Source organism: Ptiloglossa arizonensis, chromosome 8 (assembly GCF_051014685.1).
Source record: "Ptiloglossa arizonensis isolate GNS036 chromosome 8, iyPtiAriz1_principal, whole genome shotgun sequence".
Lineage (NCBI taxonomy): Eukaryota > Metazoa > Arthropoda > Insecta > Hymenoptera > Colletidae > Ptiloglossa > Ptiloglossa arizonensis.
In genome coordinates this window covers 1,767,844-1,791,463 of record NC_135055.1, presented here as the reverse complement: position 1 = coordinate 1,791,463, position 23,620 = coordinate 1,767,844, and the positions used below count along the sequence as shown (strand labels likewise).

The 23,620-nt window shown below is 34.9% G+C and overlaps 2 protein-coding genes and 1 long non-coding RNA gene across 22 annotated transcripts; 2 read left to right on the top strand and 1 right to left on the bottom strand.

Annotated features, from left to right (window-relative positions):
* Nucleotides 1-870: 870 nt before the first annotated feature.
* On the top strand, nt 871-3,323 carry LOC143150500 (coiled-coil domain-containing protein 12). 8 transcript variants are annotated; one of them, XM_076318812.1, is made up of 5 exons: nt 871-1,134; nt 2,244-2,409; nt 2,496-2,634; nt 2,704-2,900; nt 3,017-3,323. In XM_076318812.1, exons 1-4 carry the CDS (start codon nt 1,104-1,106, stop codon nt 2,896-2,898), a joined length of 531 nt encoding a protein of 176 aa, XP_076174927.1. In that variant the 5' UTR covers nt 871-1,103; the 3' UTR covers nt 2,899-2,900; nt 3,017-3,323. The 8 variants fall into 8 exon arrangements, with proteins under 8 accessions (XP_076174927.1, XP_076174926.1, XP_076174928.1 ...); XM_076318819.1 differs by lacking the exon at nt 3,017-3,323 and adding an exon at nt 1,373-1,413 and having other exon boundaries at nt 873-1,116; nt 2,704-2,993; XM_076318818.1 differs by lacking the exon at nt 3,017-3,323 and adding an exon at nt 1,373-1,413 and having other exon boundaries at nt 873-1,134; nt 2,704-2,993.
* Nucleotides 2,985-19,941, bottom strand: LOC143150498 (carbonic anhydrase 1). Its single transcript, XM_076318809.1, has 7 exons — nt 19,676-19,941; nt 9,135-9,173; nt 7,602-7,763; nt 5,935-6,179; nt 4,715-4,951; nt 3,946-4,279; nt 2,985-3,699 (listed from the first exon to the last, which is right to left on the bottom strand). The coding sequence occupies exons 1-7, from the start codon at nt 19,716-19,718 to the stop codon at nt 3,653-3,655; spliced, it is 1,107 nt and encodes a 368-aa protein (XP_076174924.1). The 5' UTR covers nt 19,719-19,941; the 3' UTR covers nt 2,985-3,652.
* LOC143150501 (uncharacterized) lies at nt 5,526-23,586 on the top strand. 13 transcript variants are annotated; one of them, XR_012993077.1, is made up of 9 exons: nt 5,526-5,837; nt 5,916-7,843; nt 9,067-10,501; nt 12,082-12,331; nt 12,457-12,821; nt 16,209-17,624; nt 17,701-18,715; nt 18,896-18,934; nt 19,051-19,139. It is a non-coding gene; the product is annotated as an uncharacterized LOC143150501 (long non-coding RNA). The 13 variants fall into 13 exon arrangements; XR_012993084.1 differs by lacking the exons at nt 16,209-17,624; nt 17,701-18,715 and adding an exon at nt 21,928-23,586 and having other exon boundaries at nt 19,051-21,824; XR_012993074.1 differs by having other exon boundaries at nt 16,209-16,394; nt 16,463-17,624; nt 17,701-19,193.
* Nucleotides 23,587-23,620: the final 34 nt, after the last annotated feature.

Below are 23,620 nucleotides of genomic sequence, written 5' to 3'. Positions count from 1 at the left end.
TCGAAATTATTACGAGGCGAAAGATGGGGCACTTAAGTCTATTATTCGTTTAAGTGAATGAAAACAATAGTTGCGCGATCAAAATACTATTTGTACGCTTTATCTCGTAGCTTTAATAGGGTATTATTATTTCCATTTGTGTATGCAGATGTAACTCGGGTAGATTCTATTGTGTACGTATTTATTCACGGAGAAACTATTACCAGTGCGACGCTATCGCAACCACGTGGTTTTACTCACGATTAATTACCGAATTGAGCAGTCAATATTCAAATATCGTTCTGCTAAACCCATCAATGTATCATATCATAATACAATAGCATTTGTTATTTATCACTTGCGACTACAATGATGGTAAAATTAGGTACCAGTACCTCGATAATTGTCGCGGAATTATTCCCACCACTCCCTGTTATTTCGTCATCTCTTTATTTCAAGTACGACAAAAGAAATAGTCCTCAAAATAATATGCAACAAACAACTATTATTTTGAGAAATCTTTACAGCAATTTCATCTTTATAGCAATTTCATCTTTATAGCAATTTCATCTTTATAGCAATTTCATCTTTATAACAATGCTTAATTTTGTGGATTCTGGTTCCACCTAGACAACGCCAAATGATTAAAAAAGTAGGTTCAATATCCTGTTCCTTTATTCGACTACGAGGTCGCGTAGCGGTTTCTTCCTCTTCTACGACGATCGATTCTGTTTACTCGCATTCCAAAATCAAATCTGTTATTGCGTCACACGAAACGCTTGCCTCGTGTTTTTCATTCCTATTGAACGTTGACCTTCTACGACGGTCGATCTTGTTTACTCGCGTTGTACATTAACCGTGGAAATTTGCGTTTCAGGACATTCAGCAGGTGGTCCCTCGATACGTTTCTTCAGTTAGTTTCCAATGCTTGATACAGTCACCTCGCTACGACAGTCTTCTAAATCGTAATCAATGTAAAATTACTCCGTCACATCGAAAGGACTGTGCACTTAGCAACGACACTTTGGTTCATCAGCTGAAGGCTCGAAATCGCATTAAGAGGCAAAAATATCAGTTCAAACTGGGAATCTTTTTCTCCGATACAACATCAAAACATTCCCTCGATGCTCTTCTACAGTGAGCTTGAAACGATCGGTATACCACTAGCTGAAAACGTCTTCGTTCGTCCAATTATTATTGGACGATGCTTTTTTGCTTTTGTACGCCATTGATAGGCTGTGTCTGCAGTGTTTCAGTGTACTTGGGTTGTAGTATTTGTTAATGACAGGTGGTGGCAGTTTGTGCAGGCTAGTGCTATGGGGGCAGAATGTCAGTGATACGATTTTTTTTCATCTTTAACAATTTGTTCACCTTCCACCCATTGGTCTTCTAGGTGGACCAGTGATCCTTGCGGGAGCAAGATTGCTTTTCACAGTAAGTTTAGCTCATCAATATTGTTACACGTTCTTCATCGATGTGTTCGACTAATATTTCAGAGAAATCGTTAAAAACTTTTTAATAGCCAATTTATTGTCAATTGCTTCCAAAGCATGTGTCGCGTCTATTTTTGAACTGCCTGAGCCAACCACGGTTCATCGTAAAATTCAATGGACCAGTAAATTGTTTGTGCAGCTCTCTTGGTTTCTTCTAAAGATAATTATCGGTTAGAACATTCGTTTTTCTAAAATCCACATGTATAGCATAGCGTTAGAGAATTGTCGAATGGATACCGCGTTCTTCCGGTGCTGTTGTATAGTCATGTGGAAACTGTAGTCAGCAACAAGTTGATCAATAGTCGTAATTACTTTTAACTTGTGAAGAATCTCCAGATGTTTAGATGTATTGAGTAATAATAACGGTATTAAACTAATTTTGTAAAAATAGTAGCGTAAAATTAAGTATTGCGCAAACAGGATTTTGATCGAACCTGCGACAGTTACCAAGAACTATGACCTTAAAGGGTGAAAAATAACCTTTCAATGTCATTAAAATAATAATTTCATTATTATACTATATTAAATTAAAATATTATGCACAAAATTTGCAAATATATTTCTGTATCTATTTGAATGGATTCACTAACAAGCTTATAGATATTATTGTTCAAAGGTAATCACAATGTTTTTTATTTTCGTTTTAATATAAAGTTTTATACATAATCTCGTAGTGTTCAATTATATTCTTCTTTAATAATGATGATATTGTAATACTCAAATTTACCGCGAGGATTGGAAGTTTGAATAATGTAGAGGCGCCATCTGCAGCACTCTACGATAACGTACAACGTGAAGCTGAAACAAACATGGCAGATAATAACATAGGTTCGTTAGAAGGAGAAGCTTTGAAAAGAAAAGAACGTTTACAAGCTCTAAAAAGAAAAACTGAAGATAACAAGGAAAACAAGAATGAAATTAGTGCTAAATTGCCAAAGTGAGTTTTTGTATTTTTTATAAACATTTCTCAACTTAACCTCAAAGAAGATGACTTGGTGACGTTTATCTGTGTAATTTTAACAGGCCAAAGTTTCGAAGTTACAAACCACAAGACGAAAGTCTTAAAGGCAAAGTATTAGACGATGCGAAACCGGGAAATGTAGAAGCGGAAGTACACGATCAGTTAAGTGCAGCAACTACCAAAGTTGTTATTGAAGAACTTGTAAGTTGTTGTTTGTATCATTGAAATATCAATTGATCACTTGATGTCTACATTATTCTAATTTTTTAGGATATTAGTAATCTAGCTCCTAGAAAACCAGATTGGGATTTAAAACGAGATGTTGGTAAAAAATTAGAAAAATTGGAAAGGAGAACACAGAAAGCAATAGCAGAACTTATAAGAGATCGCCTCAAGCAAGGACAGCATGACTTGGCTGCTGTAGTGAATATGGCAACTAGAGAACAAGAGGAATCACCTACCTGATAGTACTCTATTAATTTTTGTACTATAAGATTTAAATAATTTTGTACATGTAAAATAATAATAAAATATTATTTATAATAGTTATATTTATTATAATGGAAATCATGATTTGTTTCAGTTTAATGTATTTCATATACATATACATATACATTTGTGAAGAAAACTTATAAGCTATGTGATTGCATATAATAAATCATTATGGCAGCCATAGGAACTGTTAAATGGACATATGCCAATATCAAAGGTTCTATTTTATAGAATAATTTTACTTTCATGATTTACGAAAGAACATCTGGCCTGATTTTTTTAGAACTTATAACTCTATTGCTTCAAATGTCGTATCGTGAAGAAACGAAGACTGTAAATTGACAATCTTGCGTCACTGGTCCTTATTCTCATTCAGTGTAAGAATCAACTCTTTACTGAAGTGTATGTATATACAATATCTAAAATACTTGTATACTTAATTATTAGTAGTACATAAATTACAGTCAATAATGATGAAAATGTTTTGTTTCGATTTTAACTATTATATGTATCCTAGTATTGCATAACCTTGAGGTGATATTTATTCTATAAAATGTCACTATAGACATTTTATTTAAATACGAATGCCTTTGGAAATACAAATAATACCTCTTTTTTAACGATAGGTATTATGTAAATAATCACTTAAATCTTGTTTACTTCTTACTTTAAATTGTCTATATGTATAGTTAAAATTAATTGACTAGAGCTTCTAGTGTAGTCGGAATTATTGGTACGGCAGAAGGACAATCATTTGAAAAATGATTGTGATATCTGTAACAAAAGTTGAAGAGAATATAAATTACATGAGAGTAAGAAAAAAAATTCCAAATACAAGTCAATATGTTTGAATTTTTTAGAGTAAAAAATTCAATTGGCACTAGCTTAACATTCTAATGATGAAATAAATTACAATTGGTTGAAGCATTATGTATGTAACATATTATAATTTGATGCACAAAGTATAGTAGTACTATAAAGGTGATAAAATTTGTAAAATAACACAGAAACTATACAAACATGATATGATCCACGTTCTTTCTTGTCCAGAATGTTGACTTCCGTTTTTATTATTCATTAAAGTCGGCGACATTGTGGTTGAAGTAGTTGTAGGAACCGTTACTGTAGACACATTTTTAACTTTTTCTACAGAGACTGTAGTAGCAACGGTTGTAGCAATGGTTGTACTAATGGTTGTTCCAGGAGTTACCGAAGCACTTGTTGATTTGGATGTCCCTATGGTACTACCAATACTGTTACGATAAATCATTCTACCATCTAATGGTTGCACTGGGCGGAAATTATGTGTTAAATTTGAACCATCTGGGGATTGAATACCGCGGAAAGCTGCCAACTGAAAAATAAATAAGGCAAATACAGATAATATTCTTCTTATTAATTGAATTGCTAAGAAAAAAGTTTTATAAAGTTAAAACAAGTTCTTAGGTAATTCGTTAAGTATCTTTAACACAAAAGATTTTGGTACAGAATGTTTCTAAATTGCTTGGTTAAACATAACATGATGCTTCTTACAAATATTTCAATTGAAAACTATAATCCTTTATTGCAGAAATATTCGAATATATTCAACAATTCTTCAAACGAAATTACGAGCCTACCACGACGTGTATTCTAACGTCCAAGTTTGAATTACCGTAACTCCAAAGTATAGCGTTTGTAAATTATGTTCGTATCTTTTTTTATGTTTACAGTCGATAAATGTTAAAATTTAAGCCAACATTTTAGGAACACTCTATAGGTATATTAAATCTAACAACTTTCGAGATACCTGTTCATGGGATAAGGATTGCGGGTCTGTGAAGTCGATCCACTGAACAATCTCGAGACAAGGAGGTGTGGTCAACGATCCTCTGTACGTGAAATAATTGTCTATCGATATGCTATCAGGTGCAATCAATTTGTTCAAGACAGTAGGATCATTTACTGATATTGAACTGCCAACTGTTGCTATTTCTGGTATTTGGGGCACGATCGAATCAAAAATTGGATTCGGCTCATCCTTGGCCTGTAACATGTATGTTTTTCTAAGAAAGATCTTCATAAGCATCAAAACTTCAGCGAACCTAAAGCCAAGCTATGTTTTTCATTTCTAAGCAAACATCAAGCACGATCAAACACATTTGCTGAAATATAATCGTACGAAACGGAACCTGTATAAATCTTTCTATTTTTACGAAACAAGATCACTAATACACACAGATCTTCCTATTCTTCATTCATTTATTTTTGTACAGTTACAATCGTGCTCTACCTGAAATTTATTCAAGTTTTCTAAAATAGTTTAAAATAGATTCAAAGTATTCAGAAACATTAGAGCATTGTAAAGATGTTATACAAGCGTTTTACATATCATGCCAAATGTGATTAACATTGCTGATTTACCGTGTAAGCTACGTACATTCATATATACAGAGCAGTATGTATAAAAAAAGCACAGAAGACGTAACGTGAAGAAGGAAATTCCTCTTCTCACATTATTCTTTTGCGTCTGTATCCTCTGAATATTTTCAAATACATATTTCATAATACCACAAATACATAACTTCACAACAAAACTATAATATTCTTTTGAACTTTATTGTCAAAGAACGTTATACATTTGACCAAGTTTGGTCTTGTATCAATGCATAAAAACGTCACTTTACACGTTCTCATACGTTACCCCAATTATTTATATTTTTCTAAGCATATTGTGGTATAAAAAATATTTGTTATTCCCCACTTTCCCATTTCTCTTACCAATATGTAATTGAATTTTGATCTCGTAGTTTCAGTCGTACCCTTGAGGGGGCCGGAACGTTGGATTTAAAAATGTTTATTTACGCTCTTGGTGACCAAGTACTGTGCTACTATTTTTAAAATGACATACTTTCAAATACACGAACACAAGGGTAAGCTATTTTTATCGTTAGTTGAAAGTTTACACTGGTATCAAGTGATTTGAATATTTACATAACGACCTGTGACAGTGTTCAATTTTATTGTTACCTGATATAGATATGCTAAGACGGTGAGACCGTCAGAATGTTTCATAGCCTCCTCCGACGAGTTGTACGATTTCTTCCAGAAAACGGCGTGAAGCTCCATCGAAAACGAATGATTGTTAATAAGATCCTCGGAGCCGATTTTATCGTTTTCACCCCAGTGGAAATGCAATTGTTGAAAAACGTACGTATCATTGAGAGGTCCTCCCGATACCATGGGCATATCAGAATCCATACTATTTATCATCACTAAAGGGACGAATTACATTTGTTAAATTTTGTTTATTTATCAAACAGCCTCGTTCATCAAACGCCATTTTTTCCCAATACACAGAATTCCTCGAAGGTTTATCTTAATTACGACGAGACAACGTCTACGACGTGCAATAATCATCGCTAATTTGCAGCTGTTCAAGGATAAGAGTCACGTGTGAAGTACGCTTAAAACAATTGATGTGATTAATACCAATATGGGCTAATTGGACCTTAAAATTCGTTAGTTTCCCGGAAACGTAAGGAATGATTGAAAATTCTAAATTCCTCCGGTGCGAAAAGCATGAAAACCTCATGCATAAAACCATTTCCATTTCCTTCCGTGGAACGTTCGTTTTACTTGAAGTACGTTTGTTGGTAATCTACTTTTATCGAAAAAAAGAAAAAGAAAAACAAGAAAATTGCAGTCACTTTTGTATAATTTAACAATGACGCAGGTAACGTACACTACGAAAACTTGAAAGTATATTATGTAAATGTATCATGACAATATTTTGAAACGGAAAGGTACTGACGTTTGACGTTTTTCTTGAATCGTATGAGTAACTACCTTTTAATTTATTCGCGATAATTATGCTAAAACTCTCGATTACTTGGTTATTTTAACGTCCACTCGTAGTATAAACATATAATATATATACAGGTGAATCAACAGCAATTGTTATTTCGAATAACTTGTTGCTTACTACGAATTTAGAATAAATTGACTAGTATTTAACACATATATGTATTGTATTCTATGAAGTTCGTCGAACATAAGTGTTTGACTTGTTAAGGTGATAGTGAATTTTCTAACGACAACCCTTATTTTTTAATAGTTGCGTTGTAATCGATGAAAAAAACAAATCGAATGACCCGTAACAAATAGACTTTAAAATGATCTGCACTCTTGCATTATTTCTTTTTTTTTTTTAAATTAACAATCTGCAAGTGGTTAACTTCCTGTGTTTATCGTTCATTGTAGTTTATCGAAGTTAATTTACGGTCACTTCGTTACAGACCATTGAACATGTTTTCTCATTTATACACAGTATTGGCAAAAAAAATACTTAAATTTTTAAAAATTCAAGTTGACAAAACAGTATTTTCTAAAATCAATAAATAACAAGTTATGACAAATGGCAATCGTTGTTGACTCATCCAATATCCGGCGCGGATATATTTGTTTCATATATCACGGTTATCGTTTAACTCCATTTGCAAACTTTTACCAAAAAGACAATTTGTCATTAGTCTTGATCCAACGGATAGATTGTTCGTTGCAAAGATCGTACGTTTTGAAAAATTATCATTTTGTTCATTTCACGAATGCAATTGCGCCTGACCTTACATTTTCACAAACGCGACAATCGCTGTCATGCTTGTGCGTGTCAATATTTTAACCTTGCCAACTCGTACCTGTGTGCCCATTGTTTGTCATATTAGCCTTGTGAGGACTCTGGATATTAGAAAATTCTAGAGGTGGATAGGTGGCGACTGTGACATCTTTCATTGATATGTCAATGGGGGACTGGTATTTCCCCAAACATTGTTTAAACTGGTTACCCCAATGCGCTGGTCCTACAAAGAAAAATTCATAAATAGTTTTTCAACAGAATTCTTCTGAAAAGTCTTTTCTTATCACAGAAGACCTCAAGAAGGTATATAACGAGACAATCGTTTATTTAATAATTAATTTAATTATTTACCAACGATCTTACCAATTACAATGAACCTTAAAGTGTGTTAAAAAATTTTTAAATATTTCAAAGCGAAAAATAATGGTTGCTCACTGTTAGTTTTCAAGATATAATTACTGGAAACTGGGTTATAGTATGTATACTTCTTTGATACTTTTCCGAGACCTAAGGGAAATTTAGGTCGTTACAGTTCGCTCCAGAACAATCATAAATCTTGTTTAATAATAACAGTAATTATTTACATTAGTAATCTCTTCGTCGATTTTAATCGTCTTACAGTGTGTTAAAGAGAAGAGGTGTATAAGTTTTGTAGAGCGAAAAGTAATGATCTGGTTTAGGTATGTGTCTAAAAATCATTTGGAAATAATAACTTCAAAATAAATTGTAATAATCTATTAAAGTAAATCTCGTTTTCAAATGCAAAACGGTGTAGCTAGGCAATTTTTTTTTTCTCAAATTGAGGTCGTTTGCATTATATAAACATATGTAGTCTGTTACTTGAATCGGATGTAAAAATTGTCACTTGAAAGCGGAATTTAGTGTACTTTTCTCCTCTCTAATGCCCGTAACATTAAAACTAGTACTTTAACATAATTTTAGGTAATTGAAATCGATAAGATCGTCAGTATCGTGAATAATTGCCAACTGGTGTATACATTATTGAAACAGAACCATTTTGCTATATATTTCTTGAAAAAATGTTTTGTGAATTACTAGGGGAAAAAAGTATAACAACGAGTCCAGTAACATTCAAGGAATAGGCATTAAAATTAACATACAGGGTGCTTCCAAATTAATCGATCAAAGAAACGATAAGAAAGTTTAAACGAAAACAGGGTCGTTATTGTTACATTACGAGCGCGTCGACGATATTTCTCTAATTTGTTTACGCGAATTGTGTTCATTATTTGTCGTTGAAGATGATCAATATAAGTTCTATTAATCACTACCCGTGTTCCATTTCGAAACGTCGGCCATTCTTATCGATATAAGCCTGTCATCGTTGACAAATTACATTTTACTCTTTTGTTATAACTTTCTAATAAAGTTTCTGCGAACCCATGTGAAAGTTCTTCGTCCGTGGAGCGTATTGGTGAAGCTCGAACGTTTCGCTCGGAAACACCCTGTATACGTATAACGAATCGACCGCGTTTGAGATTACAAACTAGTTTTTGCAATTTCAGGATAAATCGATTCCCGCAAATACGTTCGGGTAATTTAGTAACTGCACGAAGATTCGTGATTCACTCACCGTTATCTCCGTTGTAGCTAAAATTGCCGAGGACGAAACCTGAAAGAAAAGCAAACAAATTTACGATACCGGGCAACTTTGCGCATTATCGCGCGTTCTATAAATTTTCCCGTTGAATCGAAATCCTCTTACTAATTAACCGTGTGTCCACGTGTAATTTACCGCGGAATCGTGTGAATCTCATTATCCTGTCGCAATTGAATCCTGAGCGATTATGAAAAGCACGGGTAACACGAGATAAAGAAAACAAGAAAAAAAAAAAAAAGAAGAAGGAAAAGAATTCTCAGGAACCGTTGACGAAGTTAACGTTCGTTAAGGTGGAAGACAATTAAATTAAACGTGGAACGAAAATTACGACGGGGACATGAACAATGCTTGTGTTCACTCGAAGCTGTAAATACGATGATAGGTCTAACAATAGTTTCACGCTACGCGAGAAGCGTCTCTTGACACTCCAGTGAAAGTCGATTCAAAGATACAAGCTGGCCGCGGCATTGCATTCAACTCGTCACAGATGAATTATTCTAGCCTCCTTATTAGAGGTTGTTGTCGTAGTTTAAGTCGGCTTTCGAAGAACAATATCGATTTGTAACCACGATTTCGATTGCGGTCTTTACATACCGTTACCTCCATTGCTGCATCGATTATCGACAGTTTTAAATAATACATGGATACACGACGTTCTTGTAAATAATAAAATGTGAACGGGATGCACGCAATAAGGAGAAAGTATTTTTATCCACGAAAATCGGTTATGAAGTATGTATACAATACTGTTACGTGCAATACGTGCACATTATCGAAACCTCGTACGATGCTCATAGTGTACGAAGTGCGAAACATTTATTAAACGTTTCGACTTTGGTTTCGTGTCCTATCCGGTAATATATTCGTATAGTGCTGGAATAGAAAATCCGATCGAAGATTTTCTTATTACTTTTAACAGAAGAACTTAAAAAGAATATATTTTTAGTTACAGTTGAGAACATTGTACAGAGAAAATAACTAAAGAAAAAGACATTGTTAAATGTAGAATTTTTAAAGATAAAAATTCTGGTTATATAATATAAATTAACGAATATAAAATTTCTCACATATTCAACTTTCTTGATTATTGCTTGTTTTTACCGAGACCAGAACCAGGATCGAAACGTTTGACGAATATTTTTTTTTATGATACCGAGCAATTTAGATGTTGATACTCAAGAAATAATTTATATTATTGATTGTGTAGTATTTCATTCCTGACGTTTGATTCATTCTTCAGTATCTGTTTTCTGACGCGTTCTCTAGATTTCAGAATCTTTAATTACTGTGAGCAGATCGATGACAAAGCAGAGAGTGTTTTTCTTATTAAAAGTTGGGAGGTATGTTGAAGCGATCTAAATTTACTTATGAAATAACAAATCTTAATCTGTTTTCCACGTCTTGATCTCATTTTGTTTGTAAGAGGACATAGTTATCGTTGATTTCATAACGCGTTATTCTTTTTATTTATTATTCTTCTGTTCACTTCAACAAAGACGATGGTCCTTGAGAGTGTACAGTCAGATGATCTGATAATAAGACCCACTTCTCTCGTGTAGTTAAAATCTGATTACTCATAAAATAAAATCTTTCCATTGAAAAAAAAATCGTGTCGAGTATCATTACATTCAAGAAAAAAGAATGAAATTCCACGAGGATGAAAGGTTTATAAATTTATAAATACCTATGTGAAAAATTAAAGTTCCAAGTTTTTAAAAACAATACTCAACATTGTAGAAGTACTGTGATTTTTATACATTTTTAATATCATTAAATACGTATTTAATAAGATTGAAAGCACATCGATTATAACTTAGTAGCAGTACTAATTAATACTACAAAATATGTGAATAAGATTGCAAACATGTAATTGTACGTATTCATATTGAACCTTGTAACTTTTACGCACGCAATTGATGTTTCGTTTTCATTTCTTAAAGGTCATTTCCTATGAAGTTGGTAATTTTTTTATGTCAGTAACGAAAGTTTATAGCATTCTTACTACATACCTACAGTCAGTCACACAAATGCACATACACCAATTTAATACGGGTATACCCTGCTAAAGTACTTGTTTGATTTGAATTGACCTTTAAGAAATGAAAACGTAACAAGATAATATCGCACATTAGTTGTTCGCGTTAGAGAAAAATTATAAATTTGCAAAACGTAGTAAATGACAAACAATAGTAGTGGTTACTTGTACAAAAATAGGTCAATTATACAAAAAGACAAGTGATTGTCTAAAGATGACCTTTTTAGATCGAAAATGTTCACAATATTAATGTTTTTATTCGTGTGTTAATGAACGAAAAACAGAAAATGCTATTGGCCATAATTATTGGTGTTAATTTCAATAGTGATAGTATTCGCGAATTAAAAACTTTCCAGCTGCGAAAGTATATTTAAATTTAATGTTTTTTCCGAAAAAGAAATGATTAATATTACTAAAATAATAATGGTATATTTTTACTGTTATTAAACTCGGATTTAATACGATTAAAAACGTACTAATTGTAATACTAACACCAATAAAGTAATAATTTAAAATATACTAATAAGATCGAAAACATATAATTGTGTATATTTACATTGTAAGTTGTTTTGTCGAATATATTGAAACTACATGTTATATTATATAAATGTGTACAAATACATATTATACAAATGTATACAAATACATATTATATAAATATATATTATATAAATCTATACAAATGTTTTGTCCAATATATGGAAACTACATATTATATAAATGTAAATACTTAAATCATATATTTGTTACTTTGGACAATACATTGAAATTGTACATTACATGTATAATATACATAATTACACATTGATATATTTATACATATATCTATATATTTAAATCACACATCAAGTATGTACTAATATATACAATCCATTGAAATTGTAGATCCCGATAAACTGAAGGCAGGTTACAAACAGCAGCGAAAAAGTATTGAAATTCGAAGCTTTGCCAGAAAAAAAAGAAGACTCAACGCTGTCGGAATACCGTGAACAATTGCTGTAATTGGTCAAACGTCACAGTATGGATAATTCATGATCCAGTGATAAATCTGTGGTGTCCAGTAGGAAAACGAAACTGACCACTTCCTTACGCACAGTAAAGACGCTTCACGATTACCGGTTAATGAGTCAGCATGGTAAGTTCCCTTCCTCTATCTACGAAGATAAATCGCGCGTGTCCGTGCTCACCAGGTCCTACGCATATGCTCGACACGTGCGCCGAATGACGACGATTTGCTTAGGACAGAAACATTATTTCCAGGCGAACGGGTTAGGCCCAGTAGGTGGTCCTTTCAGCGGTGTTTCGAGGACCGTAAACAGAGAATTTAAACCAAATATCGCCGCGATGAACGTCTGACGTCATGGTTGTCCTTTAAACGTACCACGAAACGCTTATCGTCGCAAATACACGACGAACGCTCGTACAGTTTACATCGTGGTCTCCAAGGATGACGATCAGAACGAGGGCACGTGCGCCGCAAAACGATCCGGGTACCATATTACGAATTTCTTTATTCACGGCGGGTACTTGAAACGCACGGTCTTTAGTGCGCCATTACACAGTACGACAAAGTCCAGTTCCTGGCCAGGTATAATGCACGAACCATCAAGGATGAAGGGACACGTGTAAGTATTCGATGTAGGAATATTTTTCTCGTCCGTACGCGTGTACCGTTCCGGTGTTCCTTTTTCCAAGTATCGAATATCCCGGTTGGATGTTGTATGACGAAGTCATTTGAGTCGATGATCGTCCATTATTTCTACCGCTGTGTTGCTGTGTACATAGTTCGGGTGTAGTTCCAAGAAATTATACGTTTCAGGTTTGTGATGACTTTACAGTTGCGCAAGCAGAGTTTGATGACCTTTTGGTATCTTTTATGGCCCAATAATTGTCTCTCGTTGTACAGGTTGAGCGATTAGTTTTAATGACGGGAGGATTTTGACTCGAGGAACCATTTTTCCCGTTGACGTAAAACTTGTTTAAACAAACGTCGAGCTTCGACATTTCTGGATCGTTGATCGTTCATTTAAATAGATTTTACAATTGATCGTAGTTTTAAACTACTTACATTAGAGAGGGTTAGATTTATGGGTGCTTTGTTGAAAAATTTCAGTTGTAAAGTTTTGGGAATTTTTTTATCTCGAAGAACATTTGATTACGATGCAAAGAATATAGAATTCGAAATAAGTAGGTATATTTTTCTCTTTCGTGCACATTTCTCTGCCGCGACTTTTTTTAATATTTTCAAATTTGTTCGCATTTTTGGAATTTTTATTTTTAATTCGGTTAAATTCTAAACTCATTTGTTTGATTTACGAAAGAGCGAAGAATGAAGTTACTTCCGAAGAACAGTATTCGTTCTTCGAATGCTGCTTTCATCATCTAGTGGCAGTATACAGTTTCATTTATTATTTACAAAGGCAGGAGTTAAGTTACACGTCCAGATGTATATAAGGTGTCTCGGAATAAGTGTGAAATTTTGCATAATTGGTTTGATCATTTTGAACGAGAAACGTCTTATTTGAACATTTTCTTAATATTATCGCGAAGTTACCCGGTTAATTTATTTACTATTTATCACCTTCTCCGAGAATAGAATTCTTTTTCAACACAAACACTTGGTATTATCTCGTTTCGTTCGAATAATAATTATTTAGCAAAAAAAGAAACTTGTCTCGAGGTGGCTAAAATTAACCAAACGATAATACATCAGGAAACTATCAAAATATGTAACGACAAATACAATTTTTCCACGTTTTGGTATAGCTACAATTTTGCCAGTATTTTACTACCGTCCAAAACAACTTACTTTCTCACAGTATATCCAGCCTTTGTAATCTCCAACAACGTATTACCTACAGCTCTATCGCTTCTATATCGATCATAATGTTGCAATTCATAAGGCGTGTGTAGACTCTCTCATCGACTGTAAGTAAATATTTAAAATATCGCCAGTGCTCATACAACCGTTGCTTACTCAAAACGACCGCTCCCTGTGATTTATCAATGCTCCGTATCCTCGTCCTGAAATACCCTATACTGCATTTACAACGTTTCGCGTACACCGTATTGACGCTAATGCGGTGCAAAAAGGTACTCGTAACGCATTAGCGATTACACGTGTGGGCCATTTGTTGCGCGTCGTAAATCCGTTGCACACCGTACGATTTCAGACTTTGACACTCGTTAACACTAGAACCACCGTATATATTGAAGTATACACTTCGTATCTATTTCAAGAAAAGCAATTACGCGAAGAAAAAGAAATTTGGTCGCGTCTATGAAATAGAAAAAATCACAATGTCTTCGGGAAACACGCTTTGGAATTTAAAGTAAATTTATTCATAAAAACGATTGAAACTATTGGGTTGTTCGGAAAATCGTTTCAAAATGGAGAATGTATAACTCAATCAAATGTTTATACGCTCTAAAAAAATCGTGTTTCATTTTCACCAAAAAAAAAAAAAAAAGAAACGAAATGACTTTTCGAACAACCTAATATTTCGGGAAAACCGATGGACGAGGGAAAAAGAGAAATGTATAAAATTGGTCACGCGTATAGATTAGAAAAAGTTACAGTGTCTTCGGGAAACGCGCTTTGGGATTTGAAGTAAATTTATTCGTAAAGGTAATTGCAATCAATTGTTTTGACCGGTTGGTAGTCCAGTATTAATCTTCGATGGTCGTAGACCAACGGATCGGTACCGCGAGACCCTGACAGTATTGAAATTACGGTGCTCCGAAAGAATCGAGCGCGCCCCGTACTGCGCACGCGCGGTAATCTCGCGCGATTCCAACGAAATTTTCGTGTAACGGCGTTTCGTATACGAATTGATTCGATCGCCCGTTCCAGCCAATGGTACGCCCTCCACGCGAGCACTACTCGGTTTTGGCGCGATTTTTTCCCCCCGTATATGGATTGCGCAACACGTGGCATGCAGCAAATTGTGCAAAATGTTTATAGACATCGCATATCTTTCCGGAGCACGTAACCGCTGCGATAATGAAGCGGGAGCGGTCTACTGCCGCGATTCTTTACTCCGTTTGTCCTGCGGACGTCCTTCCGACGCGAAATTGCACATAATGTTTCCTTGAAGAATACATCTCCTTCTGACGATGAATTGGTCGTCTAATCGTAGTGTCTCTTTGTCTCACCGTTCATTTGTTTTCCCTCGTTTTCTTTTCCAGTCGAAAGTCAGCGTTAATGCCAACAATGGGAAAAGTTTCATTGTATCTTTGAACATTTAGATCGCTTTTTGGCTGGGAAAAATCTTTAGCAATGAAAGTGCACCGGAAAGTGCATTCGAAGACTTTGTCCTGTCGAAAGATAGCGATTCTTTTGAAAAGTCTGGAAACAAATTTTACACATTTCGAATGTTGTAAATCGTGACTATACTTGATCTTCTTTTATTTTTTTGACATTACATAATTATTCCCATGTAGTGCTTAACTATAAATAATAAAAAGAGCAATTTCTTCGTTGGATACCTTTGAACGATTATTTACTTATTAGTCATAAAGTTGAACACTCGTGTAAAAATAATATAAGTGTTTCCAAGTGTATTATAATTTTAGTTTAGTGTCGAAGTATGATATATTCTTTACTCCTGAAATTTGGGGAGTAAAACGTTTTTACGACTGTTCAACAAATAATTGGTAAAAGTCTAATGAAAAAATTGTTTTGTTTTTTTTTTTTTTTTTTTTTTTTTTTTTTTTGACGTTACTGAAAGTGGGTATCATTTTATTAATAAAAGTTATAAGGTGTTGGATAAGTTAACAATATTCCTCCTTTCACTTGATCGAAGGTGGGTTATTGCACTCATCTCATTTTCATTAAATTGTACGAACACCGTGTTGCATAAAAGCTAAGTATCTACGAAGTGTTTCAAAGTAATTGTCCAAGCTTAAGTATATCTTACTATCTATAATGGTAAAAAATATCGCATAGAAACAAATGTTACCTTTCCCAAGTTACTAGATTTAAAAATTGTACATTATCGAAACAATTCCAGCATTTAAATAAACCGTCAAGAATGCGAGGGTTATTCGATATTGTTCAACCTGCGTAATGGAATATTTCATCGCCATCGTTAAATACCGAATAATAATAAGAATGATATTATCGGTCAAATTGAAGACTCCACTTCCTCTAACGTACAATTGTGACAGGCTATAACTCGAAAAGAAAACACTTCTTGGTAAATTTGTCTATTTTTACCACTACAATGAGTAAAATATATTCCCAATATTTGACCACTTATTTCAGGGATTCTCGGTACAAACGCGTGTCCAATATTTGCTTTTTATCTACCGAATGAAAATAAGCGTCACAAGAATTAATCGTCAAGACCACACGATCGTATATACATTTACCGATCCAATGGTTCGAACCTAATTACGAGACTTTTTCGAGAAAATAATCAAAAATATAAAATAAAACTCTAATTCAAGATTCGTGGAATCTAATTAACCTCTTCACGAAGGAATTACTTGTTCCGGCAATGTTACTCCGTTACGTCACTAGAAAATTCGCTTACGAATATCTCTTTCCAGCCGTACCAGTTACCATTATTTCGCGATAAATTAAAAATAATACAAATATCGAACACTCGCTTATCCTCGAGGAGATTAAACAAACTCCTTGCAACGATGCAATTTATACGCTCGGCGTGCAATTAGTAAATTGCATTACATTTAAAATGCAATTTCCAATAGGGTCTGCTCTATCGAGAAAAGCGAAACGTTGAACACGATGCACCGTGAACGTTATTGTTCACTTCTGGTGCAAAGTGCACGACGATGTGCTTATCCGGCGCAAAAACCCAATGTTCGTGGCGTGATATTTATCAGTAAATGGGAATACAGGAAATGTCGCGCGTAGGATTCGAGAAGCCACGCGAAGCTTTACGGTAACCACGAGGCTAACATAGTTCACCGCTTCCTTACGTCACGTTATTGTTGCACCATCGATGGTCGTGAAATTCCAGAACGTTGTACTGTTCCAAAAAACACAAATCCAAAAAGTATTTCAACCCCTCGGTCTGCGATTCAAGCCAACTCGCTGTCCGCGCGAACGTTGAATTTTCTTTTCGTAGATATTACGCAAGAGTTTCTTTTTCAATATTTTCAAGAAATTTTATTTAAACGTACAAATGTGGACAAGATTCGTCCGTGGTTCTTGCATTTGGCTCAATTTTCTTCGCCTCGCGCGACACTGTGAACGAAGGGGTTAAGCCAACAGAGATAAATGCATCCATTCGCAGCCGCGTGCACCGCGTGCACCGCGTGCACCGCGTGCACCGCGTGCAAGTATCGGGAACGTGGACTTCAATTCGAGAGCAATTTTCGCGAACCGAGCGAGCAGAGAAATACGACCGCCTGGAGGCACCGACAAAAACGGGCGGCGGACAGTTTCGATTTCTTAACTGGTAAATTGCGTTAATTAACCTCAACCTTGCTCGAGGAAGATCGTATTATCTCATTTTATTCTAATCGTTGGTTTAGATGCGATCATCTTGTTCCATGGGGTACCGAAACGCCCCGTCTCCTCTTCGTGTCACCAATCAGAAGAAGAAAGCATACTTCGAAGCGACGCGCGTTGAAATTCGCGCGTAAACGTTACGTAAATGCGATCATCCTTACCGAACGGCCAAAACTTATTTATACCGTGGTAAGATTTATTAACGTATATCGAATTGGGTGCTCGATCCCCGTACATTCGCGTAGACACGTGCAACGCTCGTTACGTAAGGTTCACATTTGTGACACTGTTGTCGAAAGCTGATTAGATTTGCCCTCCACGGATACATTAGTGTAATTAATCTAACGTAATCTGTCCACCGAATAATCAATGTTTGTACTTGGGGGAATAGTTGGACGCAGTTCGTTGGACAGAAATTTGAAATTTCTTTTGAAAATTTTCTAGGTATTCTAAACGCGAAGTGAAATCGCGTATGCGTTTGCGGAACAAAAATAGGAATTGTTATTCTTATTTCACAGGGTACGCCAGTGTGGATTGGTTGATCGATATAGGCGCACCTTTGTATGCGAAGATCTATTTAACCTTAGTATATATTGGTCTTCGCGAGGTTTTCGATTTTTTAATTTCAATGCGATAGAAAATACGAACGAGATTGGTTCGCAGCGAGTGAAAATGATATTGAAGTAAAAGTAAAAGTATGTTAATAATTTCATAATGTTTTACACTTTCTAATTTCAGCGCAACAGAAAATACAAACGATTGGTCTAGAGCGAGTCGAAATGGTATTGGAGTATCGATTTAATACTAAATCGTGATACGAAAATATTTGTGAAATATTGCGCGAAATAATTGCGCGACGTAACTGCGCGCGAAAACTGGAATATAAATTTTACATGGGTTTCCGTAAAAAGTAATATCAACGTAATGCAAATTGAGACCGATAGTGCGGTCTTGAACACGTGTTTTTGCATATTTTTCGAGTTATCGTTTGAAAGAAAAAAACCCAGTAAAATTATATAGTTCATAAAAGGAAACAATGTAAGCTTTAAGTAAGCTTGTTTAAAACTAGATTAATAATACCGTTTAACGATTTTACATTCGTCAATGATTGAATTTCATTTTTATTTACGGTGATACCACACGTGTCGTATTCGAAACAAATGTAACAAATATAATTTGAACTTTATATGTTTACATGTTTGTACGTTTATTTTCTAGGTTTAAACAATTTCGATACACCGAAGAGGACTCAAGTTGGTAAATTATGCAGTTCCTTCCTATTACATTTATCACAGTATCCACGGTAACGACAAATGCACTCTGTTAGCGGTGCCCAGTTTTTCCATTTCGCAAATTTTATGTAACAATTTCAGTTTCTCGCTACGCGTACGCGTTTCTACCGTAAATGGAAATCTTCGACAATGTTCTAATTGTCGTTTACATACCGGTTCTACAATGCAAGGGGTGACCGAGTTGTATATGCATCGACCACGTCGACGATCTCTCCATGAATTTTAAGCAGTTCCGTGATATTAATAATAAGCGTTATTAACTCACGAGCGTGCATGGTAATAACGGTTATCGGAAATATACACTGTATCGTAATCGATCGTATCCTTTTCGGCCAATCGGAATCGAGCAACGAATCGAGTCACCGGCTCAAAATTCGCGCCCTACCGCCAAAACAATAATTCAAAAAAACGTCACGTTCGAACGAACGCTCGAAGTGTTCCAAAAATCGTGAAATTCGCATTACCTCTCGTTCGCAATTGTAACGAGAATTGAACGAGAATTATTTTCTCGAATATTCGCGTCACGATTCACCTTGGGACGATACGATAAAAATACGATATATACCGAAATTCGTTTCGTTGAAATAAGTTTCAGGGACGTCCCGACGATGAACACCGTTGCACCGCGTAGGGCGCCAAAAACATGCGAGACGTTGTTCGAAATCGAGCTTGAAATCCAAGTGGAAAAGAAAACAAAGAAACTTACTCGACAGTAAAAGCGGTCCAACCGTGAAGATCAAGAGAGTCATGATCGAAAGCAGCTATCACTTTTCATACGGCGTGGAACTTCTGAACACTACCCGTCACTGATCCCCGATACGCTGTCTTTGAAATGCGAATACTCTGTTACGGTCGGTGGTCGACTGAGCACTGTCGGCCTGTCGGCTATGTTAAATAAGAGTCCACCGCTTTTATTTCGCGATAGCCTATCGACTCCTTCACAAATTTCATAGCGAGCGAAGAAGCTCGCGATGGCCAGCCTGAAAGCGGTATTGTGAAAGTCATCGAAGGGGAGGTGTATCTCTCTAGTGTTTTCCGATGACTCACATATACGCACCGGGTCTATCCGGTAACGTGTCACGAAATTCGCGTTGCGTGAAAACCGACACCGTGGACTTTGAAAACTTCATTTGTATTCCGGCATCGGCGGTGGCGGTTCGATAACTTCGTTTTTGTTTATCGTGGCGAGTTTTCGTTTGGAAACCATCCGGAGGAACAAGTCGAGGGAAAAAAATCGTGTCTTCGTGAAAACACGGAATGCTTCCAAGTACACATTAGCAACGATCACCACCCGATACGCGTCCCTATGAAATAATCGGATCCGTATTCGCATTTTATGATTCTGTGATCGACGTGCAGCTCCGTTGCATCGTTTAATACTTTATTTATTATCTCTCGGCTCGCGTATCGGATTTTGAGGCTCGGTCTGTTGCAACAATAAATTGCCAACACGGTCGTCCCGACGAACGAGTCACGTCTCGAATATTCCGCGGACGTGGAAACAACGGATCGAAAGGACGATCGAATCGCTCGTTAACAATGTAAACGCGCCACGGTACATTTTTGTGAACCGTGTAATGAATTTTGACTCGTTCTCTCTTTTCTTTTTTTTTTCTTTTTTTTTTTTTTTTATCTCGGTCCTTTTTAATTTGTAGCGACATCACGGTAGCCTCATATTCAGGAAGTTCGCGAGACGTGAGCGGTGACTTGTACTGGATGTGTCAGCTTCCGTTTCGCAAGACTCTCTTCCGCTAGGTGATTTTCTCCATCGAATACGGATTTACGGAGCTCCATTACCCAATCGCCGTGTTCGGCATTATTGCATCAATACCTAATGGTATCCTGTTTTTTGTGAACGAGATACCGATTACTGTCAAGAAGTCGCTGCCGAACGTTACGTGTTACACATTTCGCATTTTTTTTTTTTTTTTTCAACGATTTGTTTCTCAACTACGCAACAATAGACGAATTTCTGTACACTACACGCGGATAGAAATTGTAACAATGGAGCGAAATGTGTACGATGGCATTTTTAATCTTTCGAACGATAATTTTCGATCGATTTATTTTTAATAATAATAAACTTTCCGAACTTGTTCGATATATTAACTTTTCTTGTTTGAGGGCTCTTTAAAAAATGGGTAGTATCAAATCTAAGATAACACAATAAATGGTTCTTTGTTTTATAGATCAGACACGATATGTAATTGATTCGTAGCAAGATTATTAAACACTTATGATCGTTAGTGACATCATTCGTAACTTCGGACAATAAACAATCGACGAAGTTTCGCGGATAATAATCTTCAATGTTAAGATTACGAGCATCGAACAAATTATCGAATGCTTTCGACCCGATGTAGGTCATTTTTAGAATTGAATAAAATAGAATAATATATAGTCTAGAGATATGAACTTTGATATCGAAAATTAAAATTGAATAAGTAACAGGTCACGGTGTACGTTAAACGTGTTACGCGAAATAAGAAATTAAAATTGATTAATGTCGTAAAGATTAACATTAGATAAAAAGGCAAAAATCAACATCTGAGTATTAAATTGAAGGGTATTATTCGAAGCTTTGATTTGCCTAAGTAATTACCAAGTTTCTTTGTTCTATAGACAGATAATTACACGAGTGTTATATTATATTGACGGTAAACATTCAAAATTATTTCGAATCTACATAAACTTTTATGGGTGAAATATGAGCAGACATAGATAATAATTTTCGACAAAATAGAAATTCTAAATTATAACACGCACATTTTTCATATCGACCTTCGTACAATGAGTGTGGTAATATCTACGTCTCTTGAATTCTAACTCTAACAACTTGCACAAATTCTACTCAGGTAAGAATAAGTGTTTTACGAATTATCGTCATTTACATATGATTTTACTTATTTTAATTCACCGATCATGCATTTAATTTTTATTTTTATATTCTTTTTTTAGGTTTCCGAACTTGGACCGTATACATGTATTACAATTCCTAGTAATAATTTTTTTTAAATTGTTTACATATTCGTTTGATTAATTTTTTCGACAAATATACCCTCCAAATGAATTCTTCGTTAAAGCATCGTGCCCATCTACGAAATGAAATTGTTCTTCTCTTATTACTCTGACCGTAACGATTAATTAAAAATCCTTACACACATTTTAAGTAAAGCTTATTGGATCGATTCTCTGAAACACTTATGCGGAATAAACGCTTCAGGATGTATTATTATTATACATAGTTGCATTCCTATGAGTAATACGAAATATCCACACTGGCTGCAGCTGCTTCAACGAGCTCCTGAAATATTTTATGAAGGTCGTCTTGTTTGATAGGTTTCGGAATAAAGATTTCATACAACCGCTGGTAGATTGTTAGACCCAATTTCGCAAGTATTGGGCAACGGCTACAGAAATTGCTAGGTTGTGTAAAAGTTAATTTTCGTGGCAATATATTTGGAAAGAAGGTTAGGATAAAGGCGGATTCATTCGAGAAAGGTCAACAAGATAATCATTTTTGTACGACGGTGACAGGTCTCTCACGATTATATTTTTGGTCATTTTGATAGTCTGTCGCGCAAGTTGTATGATCTATTATACTACCTGCCTGAAAAGAGGGCAAATATTCATTGATCCGGTTTAAAAATCAAATATTACAGGCACAATAAACGTTTACGATCTTCCACGTGTCGGTGGTTTAAACATTCGTAATTGCCAAGAATTTGGCTTGTTCCGATTGTCTTGTAAAAGTGTATATAGGTCGAAACAACTCGTGAAATCAAATGATAAAATCGGTGTATTCAAAGGGTATGGAATACGGAACTTTATGGCCTTTTTTATATTAAATGCTATTTCAACAAAAATATTTTATTATCGATAATTTCTTGTATTCCGTTACAACCGAAAAGATATTGAAAATCAAATGAAATACTTCGATAATGATTTGTTATTTTTTTTTAGTGGTCGTGGGTGACACTTAAAAATCTTTAGAGTTTCGCAATATCATCGGTGTCAAAAGTGAATCAAGAAGCTATTTTTATATCTAATATTGAAATTAAATTTTTATTTTTAAAATGTATTGTTATTTTAATTACATGCGAACTTGCCAAGGAATTTATAGTCACACCATTAAATTTAATTTTCATCTTATCTAAGGTTTCTATCAATATTGGATTATTTTTATTAACGGCAGAGATAAAACCATGTTATATCTTCTCTCTGGTATCAAGCAACATTGAGGATATTTTTATACTCTTGAGACATTGTGTATATTTAGACCCGTATGAAAAATCGTACAGTTGTTAAGACAATACTACTTTGTAACGTGGACTATTATTAGATGTTGAAGGAACAAAATATTTTATATAAATTTTTAATTTTACATATTAAAATATTTGAAATAAAACACTATTTACATAAATAGAATATGCTTCCAATTGAACATTACGAAACATGGTTCGATAAACATTAATTGCAGGCCTTGTTCCTTGTACGGGTATTGCTAAAAATACAAAGTACACGTTTTTCTTTACAGTTCTCTGCTCTATTAACGTTTTATTGTCACATATTCTTCTTCTTTCTTTTGTAATAATAATCTAAGAACGTACAGAGAAACAAATTATTTACTATTTTATTGTAAAACATTTTT

Excerpts from the sequence above, each read along its gene's own strand:
- LOC143150500 (XM_076318812.1), top strand. The coding sequence starts at position 1,104 with ATGCTCTTCTACAGTGAGCTTGAAACGATCG. Across the intron at positions 1,135-2,243 it reads CAGTGAGCTTGAAACGATCG|CACTCTACGATAACGTACAA; the intron begins GTATACCACTAG and ends CGCCATCTGCAG. Across the intron at positions 2,410-2,495 it reads ATTAGTGCTAAATTGCCAAA|GCCAAAGTTTCGAAGTTACA; the intron begins GTGAGTTTTTGT and ends TAATTTTAACAG.
- LOC143150498 (XM_076318809.1), bottom strand. The coding sequence starts at position 19,718 with ATGACTCTCTTGATCTTCACGGTTGGACCGCTTTTACTGTCGA. Across the intron at positions 7,764-9,134 it reads TAGCTACAACGGAGATAACG|GACCAGCGCATTGGGGTAAC; the intron begins GTGAGTGAATCA and ends TTTTCTTTGTAG. Across the intron at positions 6,180-7,601 it reads GACAAACAATGGGCACACAG|TGATGATAAATAGTATGGAT; the intron begins GTACGAGTTGGC and ends TCGTCCCTTTAG.